This window comes from Squalius cephalus (genome assembly GCF_949319135.1).
Source record: "Squalius cephalus genome assembly, chromosome: 25".
Classification (NCBI taxonomy): domain Eukaryota; kingdom Metazoa; phylum Chordata; class Actinopteri; order Cypriniformes; family Leuciscidae; genus Squalius; species Squalius cephalus.
In genome coordinates this window covers 11,847,719-11,874,202 of record NC_137146.1, presented here as the reverse complement: position 1 = coordinate 11,874,202, position 26,484 = coordinate 11,847,719, and the positions used below count along the sequence as shown (strand labels likewise).

At 37.5% G+C, this 26,484-nt stretch overlaps 4 protein-coding genes across 4 annotated transcripts; 2 read left to right on the top strand and 2 right to left on the bottom strand.

Annotated features, from left to right (window-relative positions):
- Positions 1-203: 203 nt before the first annotated feature.
- Positions 204-5,197, bottom strand: gpr12 (G protein-coupled receptor 12). Its single transcript, XM_079863920.1, has 2 exons — positions 4,907-5,197; positions 204-2,290 (listed from the first exon to the last, which is right to left on the bottom strand). The coding sequence occupies exon 2, from the start codon at positions 2,276-2,278 to the stop codon at positions 1,253-1,255; it is 1,026 nt and encodes a 341-aa protein (XP_079720046.1). The 5' UTR covers positions 2,279-2,290; positions 4,907-5,197; the 3' UTR covers positions 204-1,252.
- Positions 5,198-6,285: 1,088 nt separating this feature from the next.
- usp12a (ubiquitin specific peptidase 12a) lies at positions 6,286-14,697 on the bottom strand. The gene is made up of 9 exons (XM_079863127.1): positions 14,565-14,697; positions 12,600-12,680; positions 12,296-12,509; positions 10,518-10,750; positions 10,328-10,404; positions 10,153-10,236; positions 9,855-10,052; positions 9,561-9,639; positions 6,286-8,028 (listed from the first exon to the last, which is right to left on the bottom strand). The coding sequence occupies exons 1-9, from the start codon at positions 14,610-14,612 to the stop codon at positions 7,927-7,929; spliced, it is 1,116 nt and encodes a 371-aa protein (XP_079719253.1). The 5' UTR covers positions 14,613-14,697; the 3' UTR covers positions 6,286-7,926.
- Positions 14,698-15,580: 883 nt separating this feature from the next.
- On the top strand, positions 15,581-17,737 carry rpl21 (ribosomal protein L21). Its single transcript, XM_079862704.1, has 6 exons — positions 15,581-15,655; positions 16,308-16,386; positions 16,490-16,551; positions 16,628-16,740; positions 17,233-17,383; positions 17,610-17,737. The coding sequence occupies exons 2-6, from the start codon at positions 16,320-16,322 to the stop codon at positions 17,697-17,699; spliced, it is 483 nt and encodes a 160-aa protein (XP_079718830.1). The 5' UTR covers positions 15,581-15,655; positions 16,308-16,319; the 3' UTR covers positions 17,700-17,737.
- A 5,894-nt stretch (positions 17,738-23,631) lies between these two features.
- gtf3ab (general transcription factor IIIA, b) lies at positions 23,632-26,016 on the top strand. Its single transcript, XM_079863454.1, has 9 exons — positions 23,632-23,824; positions 23,952-24,046; positions 24,575-24,671; positions 24,751-24,839; positions 24,958-25,031; positions 25,124-25,207; positions 25,281-25,513; positions 25,591-25,644; positions 25,731-26,016. Exons 1-9 carry the CDS (start codon positions 23,708-23,710, stop codon positions 25,851-25,853), a joined length of 966 nt encoding a protein of 321 aa, XP_079719580.1. The 5' UTR covers positions 23,632-23,707; the 3' UTR covers positions 25,854-26,016.
- Positions 26,017-26,484: the final 468 nt, after the last annotated feature.

Below are 26,484 nucleotides of genomic sequence, written 5' to 3'. Positions count from 1 at the left end.
TCTCTCTCTCTCTCTCTCTCTCTCTCTCTCTCTCTCTCTCTCTCTCTCTCTCTCTCTCTCTCTCTCTCTCTCTCTCTATATATATATATATATATATATATATATATACATATATATACATACATACATATACATTTTTGATGAAATATGACCCAGATAAGCATTCTGAGATTCACTCATGTTGTTTCAACAACACACCCCTCTAATTAATTTATCTCAATGCTGTGGCCAAATCATCCTTTTTTTAAACAAATGCAATACATGTAAATTTTAAGCAAAATGCTATGAGCTACCATTGTGTGATAGCTATCCCGTATCCAGTGGTAATTACCAGTTGAACGTATTAAAAGGAGCTGTGCTCTATTAAAATTAAAAGCAAATCAATAGAAAACACATTCGGTTCAATCCTCCATGTCGCCGCATAGGCTATAAACAAGCCTCTTATTCTCAGACACTTAATGCACGTTTTGTAATCAACAGTTCTTTGAAGTGAGCCTCTATTCACAGGGGGCTGTTTAAATGAATAAACATCATACACTTTCTCCCAGGTCCCGCTTGCTTTCATCCTGCATTTATGGAAGAGCATGCGGAGATGGTTCGACTTCCTATCAAAACTAAAATAAAGGCATCGACGGGTACGTTTATTTATAGAGTGGTTCTCATTCTGAGTTTGTAGTTAGCTCTTCATGGTTTTCTGCTTTGGAGGACATTTTACATTCGGCCGAGATTTAAATCAAACAGGAGAGAGGGCTCTCTCTCTCTCTCTCTCGTTCTCCAGGTTGGTTTCTTTGGAGGACGCAAGGCGCGGATCACCGAGCGCCTCGTCTATTTTTAGCACACCGCGGTTACTTAACGTTCAGCGCACGTTCTTGAATGCAGCAACAGCAGGACGAGATGAATGAGCTTTGGGATCCAGTCTAGAGGACCGCCTTGTGCTGCCCCTCATCCTCCTCCTCCTCCTCCTCCCTCAAAGCCCGTGCAACAGGGGGCTGCCACTGTGGCCAAGCCAAAAGAAGCACAAAAAATGCAAAGGCATATATGTACAAGATATTTACATCTGCCAGCCACACAGCATCCGTTCCCGCCCCTTTTTTTCCCCGGACAGGGTGTGGCAGCTGGTCGGATCAGGATCAGGCAAAGATCGTGTGGCAGTGGTTGTCACATAACAATAGGGGAAGACATAAACGGGTGACGAGCACACGCCCCTTCTTGTACTAGGGGAACCTCTGGCCTGTGCAGTTCCCTAGGCACGTCAGACGTCGCTGGGGGTCCGTGCCCGCTGTGCCACGCTGGCAGGGATACATCCACAGCACACCAGCCACAGTGCTTTCTGGATCTCTTGATTCCGGAAGGCGTAAATTACGGGGTTGATGACCGAGTTGTAGGTGGCGGGCACCAGGGTGGCGTATGTGTAGAGTGGCGGGTACGTGTAATCGGCTATGAGCGAGTAGACAGTAAAGGGCATCCAACAAGCGGCGAATGTGCCCAGAATGATCGCCAAGGTGGATACGCCTTTCCGCGTTGTGACGTAGTGAGGGCTCGCGGCTAAAAAGTGGTGCTGGAGGGAGATTTGGTGCGCGTGTCGCATGACAATTTTACAGATCTGCATGTAAAGCTGTAGCATGAGGCCGAACAGCAGAAGGAAGGACACGGATAGAACGGCTACGTTGTTTTTTGTAAGGGGCCACACCACGCTGCAGCTCTCCTCCTGGCCCAGGCAGTTCACACCAATCACAGGCAGCAAACCTAGACACAACGACACTCCCCATAGAAGCACAAGCATGGTGTATGTGAAGGCAGCCGTTCGCTCAGAGTTATAGGTGAGGGCGTAGTACAACGACAGGTAGCGGTCTATAGTGATAGCCAGCAGGCTGAACACAGATGCGGAGAAGGATGCCACCACCAAACCCACAGTCAGAAGCTGTGCCGAGTCAGAGCGAAGCAGGTAAGCGAAGGTAAAGTGCAGGACTAACCCCAAACCGGCCAATAGGTCAGCAAGAGCTAGGCTGCCGATCAGCAAAAACATGGGGGCGCGTAGAGCCGGGTTCTGCCAGATGACCAAAACCACCAGGGCGTTCTCGCAGGCGATGAGAGTGCCGGATGAACACAGCACGATGTCCCACGGGTTTACCAACAGCTCGGCGGGCGGCCTCGCCGGCAGGACGACCGCGGGTGGGTACGTTCCGACGGTGATGTTCTCTAAGCTCCCCGCGCCACTGCTGCCCCACGTGGGTTCTTGAGCCAGCCAGCTGGGAGAAACTGACAACCCTTCACTCATTCTGCCTCCCGTCTAAAATGACACACAGAAAAACATAATGAGGAGTATAGCTAGTCTAAAGAAAAGAAAAGACAAAACAAGAAGTATAGTGCTCTGATCACAAGTTATATGACCACTGTACACTGTTAGAAATAAAGGTTCTTTGTGGAACTCAAAATGGTTCTTCTGTGGCATTGCTGTGAAAACCAGATTTTGAAGCCTTTTGAGTGCACAGCATTTACCATCAGGTTGCCACCTCTATGGCTTTCTTTTAAATGCTTGGGAATATTTTGAAGAATGCTGTTAACAAAACAGTTTGGTTCCTATTGACTTTTTTTTTTTGTCTATATAATGGAGGTCAATGGGAACCGAAACTGCATGGTTACCAACATTCTTTAAAAAAATAAATAAATAAATAAATAAATAAATAAATAATATATATATATATATATATATATATATATATACAGTGCAATGCATAAGTTAATACACCCATGCTAAAGTTGACTAAAAAGAGGAATAAAAAATAATATTTTGGAAATTGACCTTAATGCCTTAATTTAAAAAATTAGGAAAAATCCAACCTTTTAGGACACCAATTTTCTTTGTGAATGAATAATGTATCGTAAATAAATAAATGTTCTTCCTTAAAATACATGGTGCATAAGTGTGTACACCCCTATGTTAAATTCCCATAGAGGCAGGCAGATTTTTATTTTTAAGTATTTTTTTTTAATTAATTTTTAGGATACTATGCATCCTGATAAAGTTCCCTTGGCCTTTGGAATTAAAATAGCCCCACATCATCACATAGCCTTCACCATACCTAGAGATTGGCATGGAGTACTTTCCATAAGATCATCTCTCAATGCAAATCAAACTAGCTTTTAGGCTAACTGAAATAAAACCATGCCAATCTCTAGGTATGGTGAAGGCTATGTGATGATGTGGGGCTATTTTAATTCCAAAGGCCAAGGGAACTTTATCAGGATGCATAGTATCCTAAAAATTAATTTAAAAAAAAAACTTAAAAATAAAAATCTGCCTGCCTCTATGGGAATTTAACATACATAGGGGTGTACACACTTATGCACCATGTATTTTAAGGAAGAACATTTATTTATTTACGATACATTATTCATTCACAAAGAAAATTGGTGTCCTAAAAGGTTGGATTTTTCCTAATTTTTTAAATTAAGGCATTAAGTTCAATTTCCAAAATATGATTTTTTATTCCTCTTTTTAGTCAACTTTAGCATGGGTGTATTAACTTATGCATTGCACTGTATATATATATATATATATATATATATTTTTTTTTTTTTTTTTTTTTTTTTTTTTGTTCCACAGAAGAAAGTCATACATGTTTGGAACGACATAAGAGTAAGTAAATGCGGACAGAATTTCATTATCCTTTCAAATATTAAATAATATTTACAAAAGAACTACCAGCTGTGGTTGCCAGAACTTCACTGTAAAACAACAACAACAACAAAATACAGTGACAATATTACAAGCATTACGGAATGATATTTTGGTAAATATATTTAGCATTTTTTTCACGACATGTTATTAAATGTTTAATATATTTTATACGATGTTTATTTTAAAACATCAACATAACTGCGCTATTTAAATATTTATATTATTATAAATGTAATATTTTAAGAATAAATGCAACATAAAACACTCTGAAAACAAAATAAAACTCATTTTTAAATCAAATATAAACAGGTCTGGTTTGTGAATTCTGGGAATGCCTCTTTTCCTGTGAATTAAAAATATAGAAAAAAATATTTTACCATAAAATTATACATATTGCCTTAATTAGGCTATAATACTGATTTTATCAGTAAATTATAAAGTGATTCATACTTTTTACATTTACTTTTTCAGTATTTTACAGCAAAAGTATGTATGTATGTATGTATATATATACTGTATATATATGTATATACATATATTATTTTTATTTTTTATTTATTTTATTTTTTACTTTGTGTGCTATTTATTAACCAACTGATGGGTGTGTACTGCATTTGTACATTATATTCTCATTAAAATTACATTTTTACAGTGTATAGGCATTCAAGAAAACATCAGAGATTATAACCATCCATTATAACAGAGACATTAGCCAATAATAATTATCACAAAAGCCATTGTTCACTTTAATTAAGCATTACTTCTCTTTTAGTGGCAGTGTCTTTGTTCTTTTGTTCAGAACAAAGAATCAAATTAAGATAAATGAGAGATTTTGCCTTAGTGGTTAAGTGGCTATATAGGAACCGGCTATTATTGAGATACTTTTGAATCATAGGCTACCCAAGTACAATGGTGGGAACTCAGAAATGAAGGGAGGGCCCTATTGAGTGCTGATATTAAATAAAGGCGGGTTCCAATTCTTATAAAAGCGCCCCTGCATCAGCATCCTTTTATCTATCACATCCACATATGGACTCTCAAAGAACATAAACTCCAGCAGCTGGATGCAACCATTTGAGTCCTTTTAGCTTTATAATAACGCTTCAGCTCTTGCTCAGTAAAAAAATCATTTAGGCTATGTGCTGTAAAATGCAAATGAATACAAGCAGAATGATTTCAAATACACCCGGTCTCCATTCACTCCCCATCTGGAGGCTTCCCTACCTTGTCTTTTAGAGGAGAGGCGCCTGTTTAGATGTTTTTGCGTCCTTCTTGTCTTTCCATTGTATTAAATGGCAGCGCTGATTGCAGGTGCAGCGCCGCGCGGACGGATGGAGGGATGGAGGGATCGGGATGCTGTGATCAGATGCCGGACCGGAGAATCTTCACTGCCAGCAGGAATAGCGGCTCTTCGGCGTGTGCACGAGCATCCCCACCGACTGCGGCTGTGCGAGGCGCTGGGACTGGGAGGGGTGAGCTTTCCTTCTCAGACCAGAAGGTCCCGTCACCTGTGTAATCTGCTGCTCGGAAACTAAAGGATGCCACTGTGTGTTGCAAAAGTCATTTTCGTGAACACATAGCCTACATAAACGTATTTTTTTTTATAATATTTTTATTTTTCTAAATTCGCTACTAGAACGCCTTTTTGACCAGTACTCGGCACTTAGTTTGCTAAAACACTAATAGCCTATATATATGAAGAGTTCAGATGCAAAAGCCTCTAAGTGCCATCTGAAATTTTCTTCTAGATAGAATTATCATTTTTATCAAGCTTGTATATTTAAGTTCAATAATTTCACTTAAATGGCAATGCAAATTACCTATTTATTGTCATTTAAGTGAAATTACTTAACTTAAATATACAAGCTTTATAAAAATTATCATTCTAGAAGAAAATTTCAGATGGCACTTAGAGGCTTTTGCATCTGAACTCTTCATATATATATATATATATATATATATATATATATATTCATGATTTCACAACATTTTTTTCTTTTGTCAAATCAACTTAGATAATTTATGTGGTTCAGATAACACAATATTTTGAGTTTCTGTTGATTAAACCAATCTCCAATGTATTAACTCAAATTTAACTTAACCAAAATTAACTTACTTTTTTTTAAGTTAAACCAACAATATTTTTTTACAGCGAGTATTTTGCCTTTATTCTCCTTCTTATAGAGGTGGACATAATATTTTATTTAAAAATACTTTATTTGTGCTAAATATAATTTATATTATATTAAAAAAGTGTCCCATGTTATACATCAGCCCTTATCATCATAACATCATAATAATAAAAACCCCTCAAAAAGAAAACAAGATATGAACTCTTAAAGGTGTTCTTAAACTCTTCTCTTTTTAATTACTCTGGCCTGGTTTCACAGACAGGGTTTAGATTAAGCCAGGATTAGACCTTAGTTCAATTAGGACACTGCCTCAGAAAAAACATTACTGGTGTGCATCTTGAGACAAAACAATGGCACTGACATATTTTAAGATATGCCAGTGCAAGTTGCTTTCAGTTCAAACTTCTCAAACATGCATTTTAGTCTGGGACTAGGACTAAGCCTTGTGTGAAGTTTATCTTATATTTTGTTAGGTTTTTCAGTATAGGGAATGCACATGTTAATTATTGCAAACTATATATTTGTAGAAATATTTGCATTGCATTTTCTTTCTTTAAAACACATAATGTCATGATTTTGAGCAAAAGACTACTGGCTAAATAAAATGTAAAACTCAACTTTTTTGAACACGTTTCAATGTTTGAATTTAGCTTACCATGGCAAAATGCAATATATTGGCATTGTTTGTCTGATAGAATGTTTCCAACCTCAATTCGCTTAAAAAAAAAAAAAAAAAAAAAATTAAAAATGGTGAAGGCACCTATTTCAAACGACTCAGAAGGTATTATAACGTGTCTCTGTAGGATGAGACCCATTTATCTAGCATCTGACATTCAGTCTGCATCTTTCTGGAAAGATGCACATTGTGTTGCTCCCCTGTGAGAGCTATTCTCGGCGCGTGCTATTAACAGCATGCTCATCTGTGTCACCCACTTCCCCCACTATCTTCCCTCTCTAACCCCGTGCAGCCTTCGTCCCCATGCCTCTTTTCAGTCTGTGTTATTTCAGAGAGGCTCACACCTCCTCATAGACTAAGCTGCACAGTCAGTGACAATGCCTAATAAAATCCGTCAGACTGAAATGGGCTTGAAAAGAATTGCTGTTAAGCGCTAATAAATATATGTAATGCTTTATACAAATGTGAAAGAATCAAGCATCAGCCTCATTTTAACCATAGCAAATGGCCTGAATAATTGCAAAACAACACACAACCTTTCGAGCTGGAATGAGCAGAAGAGCGGTCGGTTAAAAGGAACGATGCTGTGCAGTTCTCCATCTTGCAGTAATCTGGACCGGCCACTGAGGGGCCACAGTGACCAAGAATGAGTCATCAGCACTGGGCAAGCCTTGGTTGTATGTACTAGGGGTCCAATCAAATCGCAGCAGGCTGGTAATAGCTGGTATTTACATGCTTACATGCATACATCCTATCTTGGTGTATACACTTTTATTTCTTTTTCTTTAAAACAGAAAATGATAATTTCACAACAGGCCGTCTCAAGCAAACCCTCACATTAACCTTCCAACATCTACAAAACTGTATCAAAAGTGCACCATAGTGTTATACATCTTTTCTGGTTCTATTCTCATTTTTTTGGCTATATCAGTAATATTATTATAATTCTCATAATATTTATACAAATATCACTCTGTACAAGGTAGAAATACATATCCCGAAATGCCCCGTATCCGGAGCTTTTAGACCCTCCCCGCCGTTATAATAAACACACCCGCTTTCCCCATGCACAAGTCTTCAGCCTCCTCACAGCCACAGGAATCAAAAGGTCGCAGCATGAAAGTCGAACGCAAATCCCCGTCATATCATACAGTCGGTTACATTAAACACATTCTCTCCACGGTAAAGGACTGAACACGAGTGATGAAACGCTCCCACAACGTAAATACAACTGACAAACAACGCTCAAAAGGCCTTGCGACTGCATGGCGTCCAGCGTTACGGCTGCGCGGAGACTGGCGAGGGAGGGCTTGGACGGGAGGGGTGGGGTGTGTGTGTGTGTGTGTGTGTGTGTGATGCAGCAGGGTTCTGCATACAGGCACGCCTGCTGCACAGGTGTCCGTAAGGGGACGCCGCTCTGGCCTCTCTGGCCTCTCTCAGTCTCTGGACTGGTAAAACAGGATGTACCCGGACTCAGAGTTCTTGGAAATTTCAGAGGTTAATCCGTAGAATTCTTCAATTGCCTGGGCATCGATTTTCTAAAGGGAGAAACAAAACATTTTTTTTTTTTAACAAATGCAGGAAGATCACTTTACAATCATCAAGATTGAGCACATGGACATGGTGGAAGCCATTTGAATGGGAGTTGAGGCCTAGGAGCAGTGATGGCCTTGACTGGTGTATTTTGATTTGTGGACTGCATCAATACTTTTTGTATTTTCTGACAGACAAACGACGGTAAAATGCTTTGTTAGAACCAAAACACTGGCTTTTGTGAAGGATGATTGATTATATGCATATAGATCGTTTGTTGGGGACTTTTAATCCATATATCCATTGATAATATTGTTTGTTGTATGCATATGAATATTGATGTTGTATATTGTTTGAGGTGATATTGTTGAACCTTTGTAAACCTGCTGAAACATGCTTGTTGTATATGCAGTAATGTATTAGTGTTTGATGGTTTTTCATATTTGCAATTGATGTCATTTTTGTATAGTAACCTTGATCCACATGTTGAGTTACCTCAAATAAAAGCAACTAATGGAACTTTGCGCTTTCTAATCGATACCCCACAGTGATTATGCTATTTAACCAATTCTCATGAAACTTTTTAACACATAGCTTTGGACTTTTCAATGACAATTGTATAAAAAAATGTAAAAGATTTTTAAAGATTGCACTCCCATAGAGCTATAAATTGCTTATGAAATATTTTAGACCCAAGTATAACTATATATACATTCACTATAAAACTCTGATGTGATTTCCTTCACATTATTTTTACTGATTATTATTTATTTATGAATTATTTTTAGATATATAAGATAACAAATAAACATATCAATGTTTATATTAGTGCTGTCTATCGCGATTAATCGAGTATAATATAAAAGTAATAATTTTAATATAGTATGTTTATATATATATTATATACACACACACACACACACACACACAGACACAAATACATGATAATATATATACACACATATTATATGTATTATTTATTTTAGAACTGATTAATCGCGATTAATCGATCGGACAGCACTAGTGTGTGTGTGTTTGTCATATATATACATATACACACACATATATGTATAAATATGTGTGTGTATATATATACAGTATACACACAGACACAATATTATATATACACCCATATATTATATAAACAAAAACTTTTATGCTAGATGCGATTAATCGATTTGTCAGCACCAATATACACACACACACACACACACACACACACACACTATAAAATGTCTATATGGTTCAATTTACTTTTTAACATTATTTTATTATTCATTTATTAAAGTTTTTTTTTTTTTTAAGATTATAACTAAACATGTATATAGCACTATAAAAACTCTAAAATTAATTATTTTATTCATTCAATAACTTTTTAATTTTAAATATTTTTTAATATTTTAAATATATTTTAATTTGCCATTCCTACAAATCATCCATATAAAATTCCCTAATTTTTACAGGTTTTCCGTAACTGTGGGAACCCTAAATCTCAGTAAAAGACTGGTGCTTTTATTCATGACGGATGGAAGCTTACCTCTACGATGTCGTCATCAAACAGTAGCCAGAAATCATGACTCTTTACAATTGCGATGTAGTGTCCTCGGTTTGGACCACTGTAAAAGCACACATACATATAAATAAGATCAAGGAAGCAAATCAAGACAGTTCTCCTTTTTTGCAAGGACAAATTTCAAAAAGCTTACATGATGAGATTCTGTTCACATAAGCAAATATTGTGAAATCAGTCAACATAGGAGCAAGAAAATGTATAAAGGTCTCAAAGTCCATTCTGGCTTCCTGGTTTCCATCAAAATCTGTACCGACTCACCTGCCACAATGCACCACCACAGCGACCAGGTCGTAAAGCCTCTCGGGATTGGTGGCATCGCCAGAGGTGTTAAAGAGGCGGAGCTCCAGAGGGAAGACCACGCGGTAGCTTAGCTTAGTGTAGCGCTGCAGCTGCTCCATGTATTTAAATCTCTTCAAGTGCAAGGCGAGGATCATGGGAAGTTTCTTAACCCGCATTCTAGAGTCAAACACAGACAGATATTCATGTATACAGTTTATTCACTACATGTATAGTAAAAGAATCATGAAGCAGCTGACAGAAATGAATGCGCACTCACCTTTTGTGTGCCTCCTGTTTACTTCTGCATTCCTCACAGTAATATTTATACTCACTGCACAAGGTCTCTGTATTACTGAAACCTCTATAAGGGGCCAGTAAGAAAAAGAATAGCTTATTAAAAGGGAATCATATTCATGTTTGCATTGGGTTTAAGTGTAAGTGTGCTTTCGGACCTGAGACAGTGTGTGATCGAAGTGTTCTGCTCCACGTCCACTGACAAATCCAAGAAATCCTCATCTTTGCTGCTTATCTGTAAGAGAGCAAAGTGCAAAGACCCACCTCAGATCAAAGCACAGTCAGCAGAATTATCAGGATCCTGTCTTATTGGACGGTATCCAGTTAAGTTAGGTGAGGTGCAATTACCGTCTCGCAGGTGAGGCATCGTGTCTCGTTGGTCAGCGTGCCCTGGAAGATCTCATGAACCCAGGTGGAGGAGGGCGGGGTGCTGTTATTGTTCTGTGAGTCAAGTGTGCCATTGGCCAGTTTGCCATTCTGCTTGTCTTGCTTGCGCTCTTCTTGTAGCAGGTCTGCTATAGTGTTCAGCAGGTAGTTGAGGAACTCATGTGCATCTTGTTGCATGTAGTTATCAAACAGTTCTGCGGGTGACAGGGAGAAACAATGCTGCAGAAAATAGCACAAGGAATCATGTCTTTGGCCCGGTTTACACCTGGTATTAAGATGATTTCGGTTGATCGGATCACAAGTGGACGACACTAAATACAGGTGTAAAAAGGGTCTAAAACGTTTTGAGCTTGTCCACTTTTGACTACTTTAAGAGGAAGTCGAAAACGCATTCTGAACAGCCACAAAAGACCGCCTACTCTCCGTCTACTGACTTAACGCGAAAACATTACAGGACGGGATTTAAATTTTGACGGCAAAAGACCCAAGTTTGTTTTGAAGATGAAAAATGTACCAAGCACAATGTCCTCTCACCATTTCTGATTTCTAACACACTTGCGGCTTTCAGAGCAGAAACGTACGTTTTTCTGTCGTTTCGGTGCATTCATATGTAAATTATGCAAGCTTATTTTGTCCATTAGATCGAAAGATCTGAAGAAACCATACATTTACCCCCCCCCCCCCCCCCCCATAGTCCCTCCCCTCAAAGAAATCAGGACAGAAGTGGTTGAAGGTGAACAAAAGAGACGGATTAAAATACCAGGTGTAAACGGGTATGCGTCTCCCTCGTCTATTTGTGATCTGACCGACCAAAATGCATCTTAATATCAGGTGTAAATGAGGCCTTTAAGAATCAAATGTGTCAAAACCACATAAAATGTACATTTATAATTTAATTCGCTTCATCTAGATTATTGCGGTCTTCAAAACTTCAAGTCCGAAATTTCTTAATTATAAGTCATGTGCAAGTCAATGACCCGAGATACCGAGTTGTAACGTTGAATGTGGGTGTCCACAAAAAAGACAACTCCGAAATAGATGGTTTTGCGATATTACAATTACATTGCTGTATTTCAAAAATATTAAAGTTATATGGCAACATTTACAATAAGGCTCCATTTGTTAACATGAATTAACAATGAAAAATAATTCTAAAACATTTACCAGTAGTTTATTCAAATTAAAAGTTGGATCTATAAATGTTATTTAATGGACCTGAGCTGACATGAACTAACAATTGTATTTTTATTAACCACCATTAACAAAAGTTAATAAATACTGTAACAATTTAATTGCTCCTTCATGCTAGTTAATGCATTAACTAATATTAACTAATGGGACCTTATTGTAAATTGTTACCGTTTTGTGTAAGACAGAGCATATATTTAACTATTTTATTGTTAATGCCTCATCATTCATGGTTTGCTATATGCATATTATTTATTTGTTAGATACTATGCAAAAAATGTGCACAATTCAAATGTGCACAATATATATGTTATAGGTTAAAGGTGATGCAGCTCTACTCGTTTAACGGAAAAACAGTTATTGCTGTTGTTAATTGTTTATTGGTGCTGGTTTTGCTTATTTTGTTTACGACTTGAATGCATCGTAAGAACAACTTCATGTGCCGTGCCGCTTTAATGTTTCTGACCTAGAACTAGCATCCATACTGAAACCGAGAAGTAACTGAGAACATTAAACTGAATTTTAATACAATCCCTTCCTGCTCGTCTTACCATTCTCTTTCCGTAGTCGTGTAATGAACTTTTTCGGGGGTATCACGCCAACTTTCCTCTTCTGGTTGGCTATACTGTGGAACAGGTCGGCCAGGCAGGTGAGCAGGTTCTCCTTGCGGCGCGGCTGGCTCCTGTACGCGAGGATCTTCTCCCGGAACGGCCGGCAGAAGTACAGAGCCTGGAGTACAGAGTTACAGTAGCAGGTGTTTCCAAACTGTGGATCGAAACACACAGAACACACACACTGAAACCAGAGCATGACGATAAACATGGATGGTAGACAGCAGGAAACGCCTTTGCTTACGTTGACCAATCCGAAGTAATGCTCGTTGACAGGGAACTGCTCCGAGCCAATCTCTTTCTCCAAAGCGGAGGCATTGGCGCCCTGAAACGGAACAGATGAACAGTTGTTCAGGTTTTTACACCTGCTTACCATTGGATAGAGAATCCCTTATAAAAATGACCATGATAACCACACTTTTTACCACATAGTTACTGTTTCTACTAGGGATGCACTGATATGAACATTTTGGCTGACACCGTTAACCGACAATTCTTTATATTTGAAAGCCGATAACCGATATATTGGCCGATAAATCTAAATCAATATTTTTATATGATTTTTTAAAAGCCTGATTACAAAAACAAAAGTCTCACCATTAAAAGCCACCCAAGCATTTCAAAAATAAATTAAACATATACAGTATAGTTAGTAGCCTAATTTGAACCAGTGTAAGTTTTCAAATTAATTTGACACCTATGGTCCAACTTTCTTTATCAAATAAAAACTATTGCCTTACAAATAAATAATGCTTAAATAATGCAATTGGACAACATTACTTGCGTACAAAGAATCAAAATGCATGTGCCATGGATAAATAAATTGGAATAGCCTCTGCACGGACAATAATGAAGTGATTTTAATTAAACCCATATTGTTGATGAAAATAATATGAGAAAAATAAAAGTGCTAGTTATTATTAATAATGCATCAATGTTTTTGAAAAAGAAACTAAATCTAAAATTAAGCCAATTTGATTAAGCCAACTGCACATGTTGCGCTTAACTGTATTTCCCCTTTCGAGTTGATTCCAATCATATTTTAAGCAATTAAAATCCATTATGGCGAACAGTGCGCATCTGAAGTATCAGCTGAATGAAATAATCCATTTATTATAACGATAACATTAAAAATGTACATATATCAGCCGATACTGATATGGTGGCCGATACACTGTGCATCCTTAGTTTCTACAATAAAACTATGGTAAGTTCATATTACACACCACTTTCATTAAAAATAAATAAATGTGCAGTGTTTAGAAGAAGAAAGGCTACTATTAAACCTATTGTGGTTAATTGTAGTAACAGATGTTGTGGCAGGAACTAGCCTATATTCACCATGGTATATTTCAGAAGACGTTTGATGCATGCGAGACACTTTTGGTCAGATTGCAACATCCATTGATTAAGAATTAATGTTTTAAAAATGCAATACCACAAAAAAACACGTAAATTTGAACATAAAAACAACCCTATTAAAAAAAATTACAGCACATTTTAAGAGGCAAAATTACATTAGCAGTCATTAGCATTTCACTGCCGTCGTTTTTACATTTAAAAACGTCAAATGCCATGGAAAAAATGGAATTAACAATCAAAACGCAGATAAAGCAAATAAGATATGGAGGCACATATTGGGTAGGGAGAAGCGGAGAGGGGATGGGACCATGAAATCACGATGTGACCGACCTGGCAACAGCTTAGCACTGAAGCACAGGTACACTGAACGCGTTTTACATCATCATGATGCTCAGGTTTGCAACACAATGCTTATCTGAATGCTTGTACTAATTTATTACACATAAATAACAACCGGAGATTATTTAGATGTCACTGTCTCGCGCTTATTAAGCACATCTCGCGATCATAACCCGTGCTGAATGACACTTCAGGCTCAGCAGTTAGCAGATCTCTGCTTTGCTGCCTTCAGCAAATCCTTTAAGGACGGGCGAATTTAAAAGCTTAACGTTGTGTTACAAAGTCAACACGGTCGTTCCGCATATCTACCCAATTACAGAAATAATTTAGGCCCAAGTCAAAATTCATAGCAGACACACAGACGGAAAAAGACAGCTCGCAACTGCAGCAGAGGAAAACTGGCAACCCAAGGAGTCAGATTCACAGAACTAATGCAGCACGCGACCGATTACAACATCACGCGTGTACTGATGTACAATTATCCGTGACTGAAGTGATATTTACTTACCATGGTACAAAAAGAGGCAAATTTGGAAACTGTCATTAGGATTTCCATTCGCCCAGCGCCATCTTCCACCCAATCACCGCGCGGAGGCGAAAAGGAGTCCCCGACCGTGAGGACAGACTGCGCTCCTGCCAGAGGGAACAGCGCGGGGTCTTAGTGCCCCAGCGCCTGATTAAGTTATTATTCAAATCATTTAGGCAATAAGTGCATAATACAATAAATACAATAAAACACATTAATGAACACATGAAGTATGAAATAAACTATGTTTATTTGACAGTATGTTTAAGTCAGCAGAGAGCTTGTGCTGTGATTTAAAAAAAAAAAAAAGTCAGGATTTATTAAATTTTTTATGAAAAAAAAAATAATTAACGAACTCAGTTAACGCTTTTTATTTAAAAATAAGTAAATTAAATGTGCATTTACAGACTGTTGGTGTTTTTTTTTAATGTTAATGCTTATGTCAGGATTTAGTTTAATTCATTGCATTTTTAATTACGAATAAACATTTATTTAAATTTAAGTAAGTGTTTTCGTGAAACAAACCCAGTTAAAGTTTCTGATTTAAAATATTTCAATTAAATGGCTGTGTGTTTGTGTGATTTTTCCAAAATAATGTTAATTTGAAGCATAACTTGGTTAATTTATTACATTTTTAATAATAATAAATAAAAAACTTAACTCGGTTAAAGCTTCTCATTTAAAAAAAAAATTATATTCCAAAGAATCATCTAGATTTATTTTAATATTTTTTATACAACACACACACACACACACACACACACACACACACACACACACACACACACACACACACACACACACACACACACACACACACACACACACACACATATGTGTATACATATATATTTATTGCTATGCTCTCGCAGGCAAGTTAAAAGGAGAAAAATTCATCAAATAAAAAACTGTTTTTGTATGGCGATGACATCACTGCCCAAAGAGCAACAGCTCAGAAACTGCTATTTTTACTCAGGCAAATTAGTAGTCTTCCTATTCGTGCTTTGAAGGAAAGGCCACAGGACCCCATCATTCTCTTTCCGCCGTACCCGCCATCTTGCGAGCAACCAGGGGTAAGATGTGCTCCAGACAATATGTATTAAATCCTTAATTACATAGCTCTTCCTGAGCAAAAGTGCAACATAAAGCGCCCAAAAAATACCTTACCTAGCATGGCATCGAAATTAAGTCCGCATGTACATTGTTGGATGCCGTAAAGAGTAAAATATAGAGTCAAGCTGGAGCGTGTCCGTTCCATGTGGGCCATGCGTGGACAGGCTTTGCGAGAGTCGTGGATAAAAAAAATTAGTAAAATATTTCCGACTGATGTATATATGTTGTATTTCGAACACGTATAAATATTTACGAGAGTTAGAAGATGTCAAATCATTTTGGTTCCTTGTCAATGTATTTCTTTTGTCATGAGCTGAAGTTGCATAGAGCTGTAACAATCTAATGTCAAAAAGAGTTGTCTTGATGCGTTCGTTGTCATAATTTAACTGCCTTTAATGATTTGTTCATCGTTATTGGAATAAATTCTTTATAAACGTGCTACCATGTTACATCCAATTATATTGCACAGTGAGTGATGACCATAGGCTGTAAACCAAGAGTGATGTTAAAGATTTTCTCTAGTATTGTAGTTGGTTATCAAGCGTAGTGATTGAGAACTTCTTTCCTAGAAACAATTTTTCTAACTTTATTTTTGCCTTTTTTTGCACCCAGTAAACAGGCATCATGACAAACACCAGAGGCAAGAGGAGGGGGACCAGGTATATGTTTGCCAGGCCCTTCCGCAAGCATGGTGAGTTCACTTGAATTGTGCTGTATATTTTGTACTGTACTTTAGCATATAAACCTGTTTATATAAAACTTTAGACCTGACATTGCTTTTTATTCCACAACAGGTCCAATCCCTCTGTCCACCTACATGCGCATCTACAAGAAGGGTGATATTGTAGACATCAAGGTAAGTTTTAGTAAAAATGTTTTAGTGTGCTTTCAAGAATCAAGACAATCTCTAAGAAAACCATATTTTTATCCAGGGCACAGGAACCATCCAGAAGGGAATGCCTCATAAATGCTACCATGGCAAAACAGGACGTGTTTATAATGTTACACAGCATGCTGTAGGCATCATTGTCAACAAGCAAGTCAAGTAAGTACTGCTCTGAACATGACATTTCAATGTAAAGTTAACAAGTTACATCTGTCAGACAAGTATAGAAACCACATGGTTAGTAGTGTTTCATACGAGTGTTCACGAGAGGGGTGTTGTGATTACCGCCACGATCGCTGTGTGTGACGTCAAACAAAGTGGCAGCCATTCACTTGCATTTTAAATGTGTATATAATCTCACACAGTACTCGAGTAATGTTCTCAAGGTATTGAGCTAATGAGTTATGAACTTATCCATATCATTGAAGCTTTTTAATGTGTAATGCCCCAGATTCACTTTGCCATAAGGGCCGTCCAGTGTCCTGTGTGGTCATTCATATGGGGAAGAGCAGTCATCCGTATGCACCCTGGACTGGCACATGAATGCCTTTGCCAGATTGTCAATACGGGAACATGCCTCTCTTTGATAAAGCTTGTAAACGCACAACAATTCTTGTTGTTTAAGTGACCAATTACTTGTTTTCCTTCTAGGGGCAAGATCCTGGCTAAGAGAATTAATGTGCGTATTGAGCATATTAAGCACTCAAAGAGCAGAGACAGCTTCCTGCAGCGTGTTAAGGAGAATGAGAAGAAAAAATTGGAGGCCAAGAAGCAGGGCACCTGGATTGAGCTTAAACGCCAGGTATAAGAACGTGGAAATTGATTGTTTTTACTGACAAATGTGCACAGTGAAACCATGCATTTCATTGAACTCCCTGATGTAAACATTAGGTTCCATGTTCGGATGTTGCAAATGGTTATTTGAATTAAAGCTAAAATGACAGAATACGTAAAACACGCCATTATTACAGCTCTGGCTGATGTTTATTTGGTTGTTTGTGGTGTTGATGTGTTTATCTTGTTTTCAGCCTGATGCTCCACGGTCAGCTCACTTTGTCAGCACCAAGAACAACGAGCCTCAGCTCCTGGAGCCCATCCCTTACGAGTTCATGGCATAAGTCTGCTGTCCAAAATAAAGACCTTTGTACTACATAAATCTTGTTTGAAACTCTTTCTTTAACAATATTTCCCCTTTAATTGTATTTTTGTTATGAGGATGAATCTATTATTAATGATGCAAATTGATAGTAACAAACAATGCGCACTCACAACAAAAGGAATGAAATCCCTCATTGGGGTGGTACCCCTTCAAATGGTACTGTGTACATTTAAGATACTAATATGTACCGTTTAGGGGTAAATGAGGTACAAAGATGTTCCTTTTGAAAGGTTACTGTACAGTTTTATGTGTAATTCAGTACAATTATTTTCCTTCAGTCCCTGTTAAAGCACTATAGGGTTTTTATTTATTTAAGGGATCAAATTGTATTTCAGTTTTTAACCTACAAGCTTACAGCATGTAACTTAGCCTTCTAACCAAGCCGTTATATTTTCAATCTGTCATACATATTTCTTTTGTTTTCCCCCAGCAGGTTCTGTTCAGGGATATTCCTATATTAGGATCTCTCGGCTTTGCTATGATCTGAACCTTTATTTTTAAGAGTGCGTGAAGTGGCCAAAAAACTTGGTCCAAAGTTTTCCATTTCTTGCAGCCAATCAAAAAAGATGTTGTTTTTTCGTTTAATGTCATGGATAATTGCAAGATCCAGATGTGATACTATTTTGGCTTTTTCTCCTTTTAGCTGTTCTCTCATACAGCCTAAAATCAGCAAAGTACAGAAAGAGAAAATGCCTGCAATTTCAGCAAAATAACTACCTCTTATCAGTGTTGCAGCTGGCCTTATGTTGAATTGCTCACTTTGGTAGAACAGCCTGATCTTTGTTTCAAGTCATTTCATGTCCTATCTTTTACTTAGTACTTGACTGAATCTTGGAAGGTTACAATTTTTTCAGTTCTTTTCATAACCAGCTCCGGAGTTTGTTACATGTTCTATTGTTCTTTATTCAACTGATCTTACCTGCAGGTGCCGTTTTTGAGAACCTATAAATATGGGAAAAGTTATTGCAATCACTATTGGAACAGAGGTGGATTAAAAAACAAACAAAAATGTTTATACTGATGTCTCGAGGTGATTATACACCTTGTGTAATTCAATTCAATACAATGAAAGTGGTAGAAGATTTATCTGAAGTACATTTTTCCACATGAATCAAAAATATGTTTAACTATTTTACTCGTAAAACAGTGCAATAAGAACAAACTTGATTTGTTTGTTGTGCTTGTCTTCAATATGGTAGTTCATATAAGCTGTCACTAGGAGGCAGCATTAGCCTTTATCCTGACAGAATAAGTCCCGTTCAACTCAAAAGATCCTTGGGTTGGTGTGCTATGAAGACATTTACTGAAAATAATTCTTGCATATCTAATCTATTTATTAGACTCGTGTCTGGTATTGCTTTTGAAGCATAGATCATGACTGTGTATTCAAATGTATTAATGAGTTTTTTTTTTGGCATCGAAATGCATTGATCAGGCTGACAAGATTATTGCCAGTGCTAGTAATTTATGTAATTGGATTACGTAATCAAATTCCCAATACAAATACTTGTAATTAGATGATAAAACATTTTAAAATACTTGTAATCAGAGTACAGTTACTTTTTTATTGATTACACGATTGCTTAATATTCTCAAAACTATTTATGATTCACTGATTCTCACTAATTCTTCTCATTAAAAAAAAAAAATATATATATATTTTTGAGGTTTCCTTTCTAAAAAAATCCAAATAGTGGAATACATTTTTTTTTCTCTTTGTGTTTTTATATCAATATGCTACAAGATTATTCTATTCAAATCAATGTGATAAATGAGTTAGGTCAAAAGTAATCAAAAAGTAATCAGATTATATTACCTAAAATGTGTAATGTAGATTACATTTTTAACTACAATTTTCATCATGTAATTTGTATTCAGTAATGGATTGCAGTTTGTAAGTATACTGTATGTGTGTGTGTATATATATATATATATATAATGGAAAGAATTATTGACAAAAGGAAGTTCTGCTTATTCAAAAAATTACAATAAATTAGCAGACTGACTAATATCAAATTATGACCAAATCACAAAACATGCTCACCCCTAAATATCCAAATTTGCTGATATATTTGTCTGCTTATTGTACACTTGAATATCTACTGTTCTGGGCCTTTTGTGTGTGTGTGTGTGTGTGGTGTTCTTTGTGTGATTTGGTGTGTAAGCGAGGACCACCTCTCTCTATCTTGACTTGTGCTGTGTAATCAGAGTGGCTGAATGCCTGACTGCATATCTGACAAATATGTTATCTCATCCCACCTCAGTACTTCACCCAATATTTGCTTCAATTAGGGTCAGTTACTGAGATACGCAGCAGCTGTGTGGGTGCGTATGAGAAACAGCCTTAATTCCATGATGTTCTCACATGCACGTCCTTCACTGCATTTTTATTTTATGATATGTATGCAGCACTGCATTACAGTGCAACTGCTTGATTTAGCTTTAGCTGCTGGGGGCAGAATCTGACCTTCTTCCTTTTTTTAGGCATGGTCTATTCATTCTGTCCTCAGAGGACACACAGGTCTGGGAATTAGCCACAGTATTAGGATGGCACGCTGAGAGGTCATAGCATGACTGTGAGAATGTGAGGACGACTAGATAACCTCATTGTATGCTGTGCCTATCCATTGGCCCTGTTCCCTCTGCTATCGTGCTGGTGTTAGATATTAGCACAGATTTGGATAAAGGTGATGAGGTCTCGCAGAGGTCATAATCAATAGTATCAATCAACAAGTGACATGCTGCCCTGGTATTGATCACTATGAAGATGTCGAAAGTGCGAGAATGGCGGAGGAATTTCCCTTAGTTATCAATTAACACTGACTATGGCAATAAGACCGATCTTTAATTGCATCTTTAACATTTTGAGTGTCTATTTTTCCTGTGAAGTGGTTGACAACCTTTTTGATGAGGGGAGCCCCAACTTTATATCGCATGCATTAAATCGACAACACTGACTGTAACACTTATTTAAAATACCAAAACAGATTGATTAATTAAGGACAGGCAAACATTATACCTTTATGTACTTTATGTAAATCTGTATGTTTTTTTAATGTACAAAACTCCCAATCTCTGGAAAGTCTAATTTGCTCTAATCTAGTGAATCATTTCAACCTAAATGTTCCTCTCTGTCATCCCTGCTGAAAAACAGCTAAAACCAGCCTAAGATTGGCTGGTCTTAGCTTGTCTTCTGGTTTAGCAGGCTGGTTTTAGAGTGGATTTGGACACTTTTTTAGCTGGTCAGGCTGGGAGACCAGCTGACCAACCAAAACCAGCTGAACACCAGCTTGGCCAGCTGAAACCAGCTACATCCTTCTTAAACCAACTAAGACCAGCCAACCAGTTTTGGCTGGTCTTAGCTGTTTTTTTCCCCAGGTATGTAGCGTAAACTTCAAATAACATTGGATAGCCACATTCATTGAATTGATTTGTCCTCTCTCACAACGTTGGCTAGTCCGATTCATTCTAGTGAATCAGTTTGATCGGATAGTCCTCTTTCTCATACGTTGGAAAGTTAAATTCGTTGAAATGAATGGGCTTGTTTGAACGCTCTCTCTCTCACATGTAATGTTGGAAAGTCTGAATAATTCTAGTGAATCAGTTCATACTAAACTAAGTCCTGCTAAGTCCTAGTCTATGCTAACTGCATACTTAGACTCTAAATAATGCTATTAAATCAGTGTGTTCAGACATGTAACATTGGATATAGTCCAATTCATTTTATACTGGTTTGTTTGGTCAGTCCTCTCTCTCATTAATGTTGTATAGTCCAATTTATTCAAGTGAATCGGTTCATTCAGATGGCTCTTTCTCATAGTCTGATTCATTCTAGTGAAATGTTCCTCTCTTTCATACTCTTAGAAAAAAGGTATAAAGCTGTCACTGGCGTGGTACCCTATCAAAAGGTACAACTTAGCATATTAGGACCTCAAAGGTGGATTTTGGTACCAAAAGTGTACATATTAGTATAAAAGGAACCTTTTTAAAAGGTACTGTGCCAGTGACAGCTTTTGTACCTTTTATTTTTTTAGAGTGTATAGCATAGGAAATGCTAATTAATGCTACCGAAGCACATTCGTACAGCTCTCTCTATCATATGTAACATTGGGTAGTTCAATTAACTCTAGTGAATTGGTTCATTTAGACAGTTCATATAAATGAACAGAAATTCCCTGTTGAATGTATTTATCTACTTTTTTGTACAGACTTTTGTAGTGTAGCTTGACAAGCTACATTTTCAAAGTAGCTTCCGCAACATTGCTGCAAGGCTCTGACTCATAGATTGAATTAAACAGAGTAAACAGAGGATAGGAAAAGAGGAAAAAGGGATGGAGCAGAGTGGGCAGAGGCAGGTCCCGAGGTCTTTAATCATACCTGTTTGACACTCAGAGATTTAGGCCATCAAGCAGCGCGGCAGCCATATCGACCGCCCATGTTACACATTAACTTACCTCTCTCAACCAGGGAGACAAGCAAACACGACATTCAGAGATAATACAACTAGACATCATATTGTCTTCTCCCACCACAGTCTCTGACTCTTTTTGAAACCTCCTAAAGGTTGTGAAATCATAAAGCCTGGCTCAAATGGGAGACTGAAGGCATGACTCTCCAATCACCATCGGCACACCATTTTGCCTGTGATCTGGTGTTTGTCTTTTTGCTTGCTTGTGCTTATCAGGACAGATCATGGCCATTGAGATATAGAGACAGCTTTATTGATCAATCCCAAACATGGGAGGGTTGGGGCACTGCAAGACCGGATGATGTGACGGAATAGGCATGACGGTGACCATAGGGCAGGAATGTCCGCTGAACTTGATGTCAGATGGATGGAGTCTGGATGAGCTTGTTATAAGCTGTCCACTTAATGTTAGATTTTGGTTGTTTATCCGTGTTTCATTTAAATGTGAAGTTCCTGTGAATAGCTATTATGTTCTGGATCAAGCTGGAGAAAGAGAAAAACAAATCCCCTTTGGCTCTAGATAAAGTGCAGCAAGCAGGAAATAAGAAATAGCACTTTGAAATAAAACATGATCACCTTGAGACACAGGAGCAATCATGACTGTAGTAAATCATACATATCAGCGGGCTGTTCTTGGAGGCTGATAAACCACAATTAGGGCAGTAATTTCCACGTGTGTGTATGATGGATGGAGCCAGGCAGTCTTTTAAACACCCTAGACAGACACATTCATACACAGACTTGAATGGAGCCACTTGACAGTTTAATATCCACATAAATCTCTGTCAGACAATTCTAAAGACCTTCAGTCCCGATCACAACTCTGTGAAGGTGAACAGTTGCTTGGTGTTTATCAGGTGTTATGTAAATCACCATGGAAAATAAACATTTAAAACATGTGATGCTGGTTCATTTGTGAAAAATAACCAGATTACAAATGGAAACCATAAAAATTCGTAAGCAATGTGAGCCACTGTTAACTAGGTAGGCTATTCTATTTATTAACATCTCTAGCTAGCCTTTGTACCCCTGATTTCGTGACATTTAAAAATATGTATTTGTTCTATTGTAGTTTAATTGTTATGTGTATTGTTCTCAATTATAAAAATAAATAAAAAATAATAATAATTAATGAGAGCCCTCACTACACGACGTCATGCGCTAATCATGTGACGTATACAGGTAGATCTATTCAAATCAGGAGCAAGCTATTATCTACTTGTGAAAGCGCAATAACTACTATTGGTGAGCCAAATCATTCATTATTATTCTGCTAAACAATACATAATTATTCTGCTAAACAATACATAATTATAAATAATATGACAGCTAAGAGGATACATGATAATTTTACGCATTTGTCTTTTTTTGTCGCACTTTTCAATGAACTCAGTTGGTATGTTCCACTCACAATAAAACGTAGCTCAATGAAATTGTTTTGTTGTGGGCCGAAGACCGACCTGCCACCTGTTGACAGCAGCAGTTTATAATCGATTAGAATGGGTGAAAGAATTAAACACCCGAATAAACATTTCATTTGTTCTTTCTCTGACTGTAAAGCGACGTTTTCAAAGCTGTGGAAATTGGAAACGCATTACTGCCGACACACGGGACTGGTGAGTGAAACACAATCAATAACTTAATCTTGTCTGGATTTTAGATGCTCCTCTAGTGTTCATATTAGTACTTGGTGGTGTAAACTTTTTATTTTAAAAAGTCGTACTTTTATTTACTATTCATCAGAAGCCGTTTGCTTGTGGAAACTGCGAGAAGAGCTTTTGTACCCGTTACCAGCTTACCCGACATCAACTGAGCCACAGTGGCGAGAAACCCTACCTGTGAGTCCACATACTGACAGCAAATTTACTCGAAGAACTTGCATATATTAAGACTTGTATATAGGCCTATGTGTTTTTATTTTTTGTTGTTACTATTATTATTACTTTATGGCATTTTCAAGTGTTTCGTCTTGAGTTATGAAGCCTACTTCTATGTAGGCCTACTTTTCACTTTTGAAACTTTTGTAGTGGTGTCAATTCTGATTCATGCCAGTGACATTTTGTTCACTAAAAGTCTTGTTCAGTGTTATGCCAGTAGGTGGTGACAAATTTTGTTTTTTTGTGTGTGTGTGTTCTGGTTGAGCTGAATCCTCATCATTGAATTGTTTACGCAACCGATTAAACGACTCGTACCCTTTCGCTTGACCTAGCAAGCTGCCTGCCCAGAGAGTGTTTAGGTTTATAGGCATGATATGTTGCCTCAAAGGCTGTCTAAGTGGGCTGCTCCCTGAGGTTTTTAATATGCAGTCACAGAATACCCTTACTATGCCCCTTTGTGCACATTTCTGCTGATCAAAACTGGTAAAGGTGCTCAGTCAGCGGGTGTTCAGCTGCGTTTTCCACGCCTGGCAGCTTGAGGAACCATGTTGCTCATGTTCACCACCACGAAGAGAGATATTATGTGGTAAGTAATCTTGTGATTTGATTAAGTTGTTTATTTTATAATTTCAAATGTTTACTGGTGTATTTACAATATTTTGTAGTGCAACCATCAAGACTGTGGAAAGGAGTTCCGTAAGAAAAAGCAATTGAAGATTCACATGTGTGAACACACAAATGAGTTGCCCTTTGAGTGAGTTCCTTTTGTTTTTAATTTTTAGATCACATTCGGGTTACACAAGGTGTTTTTTTTTTTTTTTTTTTCTCTCTTCTCCCTCATTGTGACCAGTTACTCAATTTCATTCTGACAGATGTGACTTTAAGGGATGCAACAACAAATTTGTTTCCTCTAAAGCTCTAAAAAAACATGGGAAGGTACATGAAGGTAATAGAAAATCTTTTCTGACTTTCAAACAAGTTTAAAAAAATTTTTTTTAAATCTTATTATAATTTTTCCCCTTTCTTTATAAATTTAAGGTTACCCATGTGGTGAGGAGTTTTGCAACTTCAAAGGAAAAACTTGGTCTGAGTATCAAAAGCACAAAAAGACTGCACACAGAGGTGTGTGCAAAGTCCTTTTGATTAATCAAATTGAATGCAAGTTTATCTGTGCTCAATTTTCTCTTGTTAACAGTTACCCTGCCATGTGATCAATGCAAGAGGATCTTCCACAATGCCTGGTTTTTGCAGAAGCACAAACAATTAGTTCACTCTGGGGAGCGGCGCGTGTTTAAATGCTCCAGAGAGGGCTGTCAAAAGAGCTACACCAAAAACTTCAGCCTGCAGAACCACATTCTGGTCTTCCATGAGGGAAAGCGTGACTTCATCTGCCCTTTTGCAGGCTGCGGTAAAGCCTTTGCTATGAAGGTCAGCATTTCCCTTTATTATGGCGGAGTATCTTAAAAGACTAATAAATTAATTTAACTTATTTTTATTTTTTACAGGAAAGCCTGAAGAGGCATTCTGTAGTCCATAACCCTCAGAAGTCAAAACTGCAGGTAAACTGATATGTGGCAGTGCACCAATTGTGTGTGTGTGTTTGAGATGTATTGGAGATGCTAATTTGAATATGATCTTCTTACAGAAGCCAAAAGTCAAGCAGCGCAAACGAAAGACGACTTCATCCAAAACAGATGCAGCTAAACTATCTGAGCATCTGCAAAATGTGTCCTTGAACAAGACTGGATCAAAGAAGCCATTGCCTTAACTTTTTCTTTTTCATGGAACAATCTACTTTTGTCCCATATTTTCCTAAGTTTTGTTTAGTTTATACAGACATGATGTTTTCAGTTTAGATTCATTTATGAAATAAATGAACACTGCGGCAACTCTTTGTTTTGTGGTGAATAAAGTTCATGATTGTGGAAGAGGTTCATGTTCAAGTCTCTGTTCATGTTAACTTTTCAAAAACATGTTGGGCTGGATAGCGGGTCCCTGAGACCTGAACTTTGACGTCAAAGGCAGTTGGCAGTTTTTAGAGCACTGCGGTGACTGTTTTTGTAGGCCAACCTGGAATTTGGCATCACCCTGGTTCCCTCTACAACATCCTAATAGGATTTTTCTATTGATTTGGATTATTGCAGAAAATGAGCTCTGTCAAACAAAAGTGTCTTAGATGTTTGTTTATAATAATCTTCACCAATGAACAACTTTCATGAACTTGGAAGCCTAAATACGATCACCAGAAGTAAAGGCTAAACATCGGTTATAAACGAAGATATCTTGAGTTTAACCACAGACCTTATTTTAGATTTATTTTTAATGAAGTCTTTTATTCTGTGTACACTGATACTGTTTTTGCAGTTATTTTCTTTTTTCCTGACAGATGGTAGTTATGG

Coding starts and splice junctions, on each gene's coding strand:
- usp12a (XM_079863127.1), bottom strand. CDS start 14,612: ATGGAAATCCTAATGACAGTTTCCAAATTTGCCTCTTTTTGTACCATG. Junction 12,510..12,599: donor ATTACTTCGGATTGGTCAAC/GTAAGCAAAGGC, acceptor TTCGATCCACAG/TTTGGAAACACCTGCTACTG. Junction 10,405..10,517: donor GATGCCTCACCTGCGAGACG/GTAATTGCACCT, acceptor GCTCTCTTACAG/ATAAGCAGCAAAGATGAGGA.
- rpl21 (XM_079862704.1), top strand. CDS start 16,320: ATGACAAACACCAGAGGCAAGAGGAGGGGGACCAGGTATATGTTTGCC. Junction 16,552..16,627: donor GTGATATTGTAGACATCAAG/GTAAGTTTTAGT, acceptor ATTTTTATCCAG/GGCACAGGAACCATCCAGAA. Junction 17,384..17,609: donor GGATTGAGCTTAAACGCCAG/GTATAAGAACGT, acceptor TCTTGTTTTCAG/CCTGATGCTCCACGGTCAGC.
- gtf3ab (XM_079863454.1), top strand. CDS start 23,708: ATGGGTGAAAGAATTAAACACCCGAATAAACATTTCATTTGTTCTTTC. Junction 24,047..24,574: donor AGTGGCGAGAAACCCTACCT/GTGAGTCCACAT, acceptor AAACTGGTAAAG/GTGCTCAGTCAGCGGGTGTT. Junction 24,672..24,750: donor ACGAAGAGAGATATTATGTG/GTAAGTAATCTT, acceptor AATATTTTGTAG/TGCAACCATCAAGACTGTGG.
- gpr12 (XM_079863920.1), bottom strand. CDS start 2,278: ATGAGTGAAGGGTTGTCAGTTTCTCCCAGCTGGCTGGCTCAAGAACCC.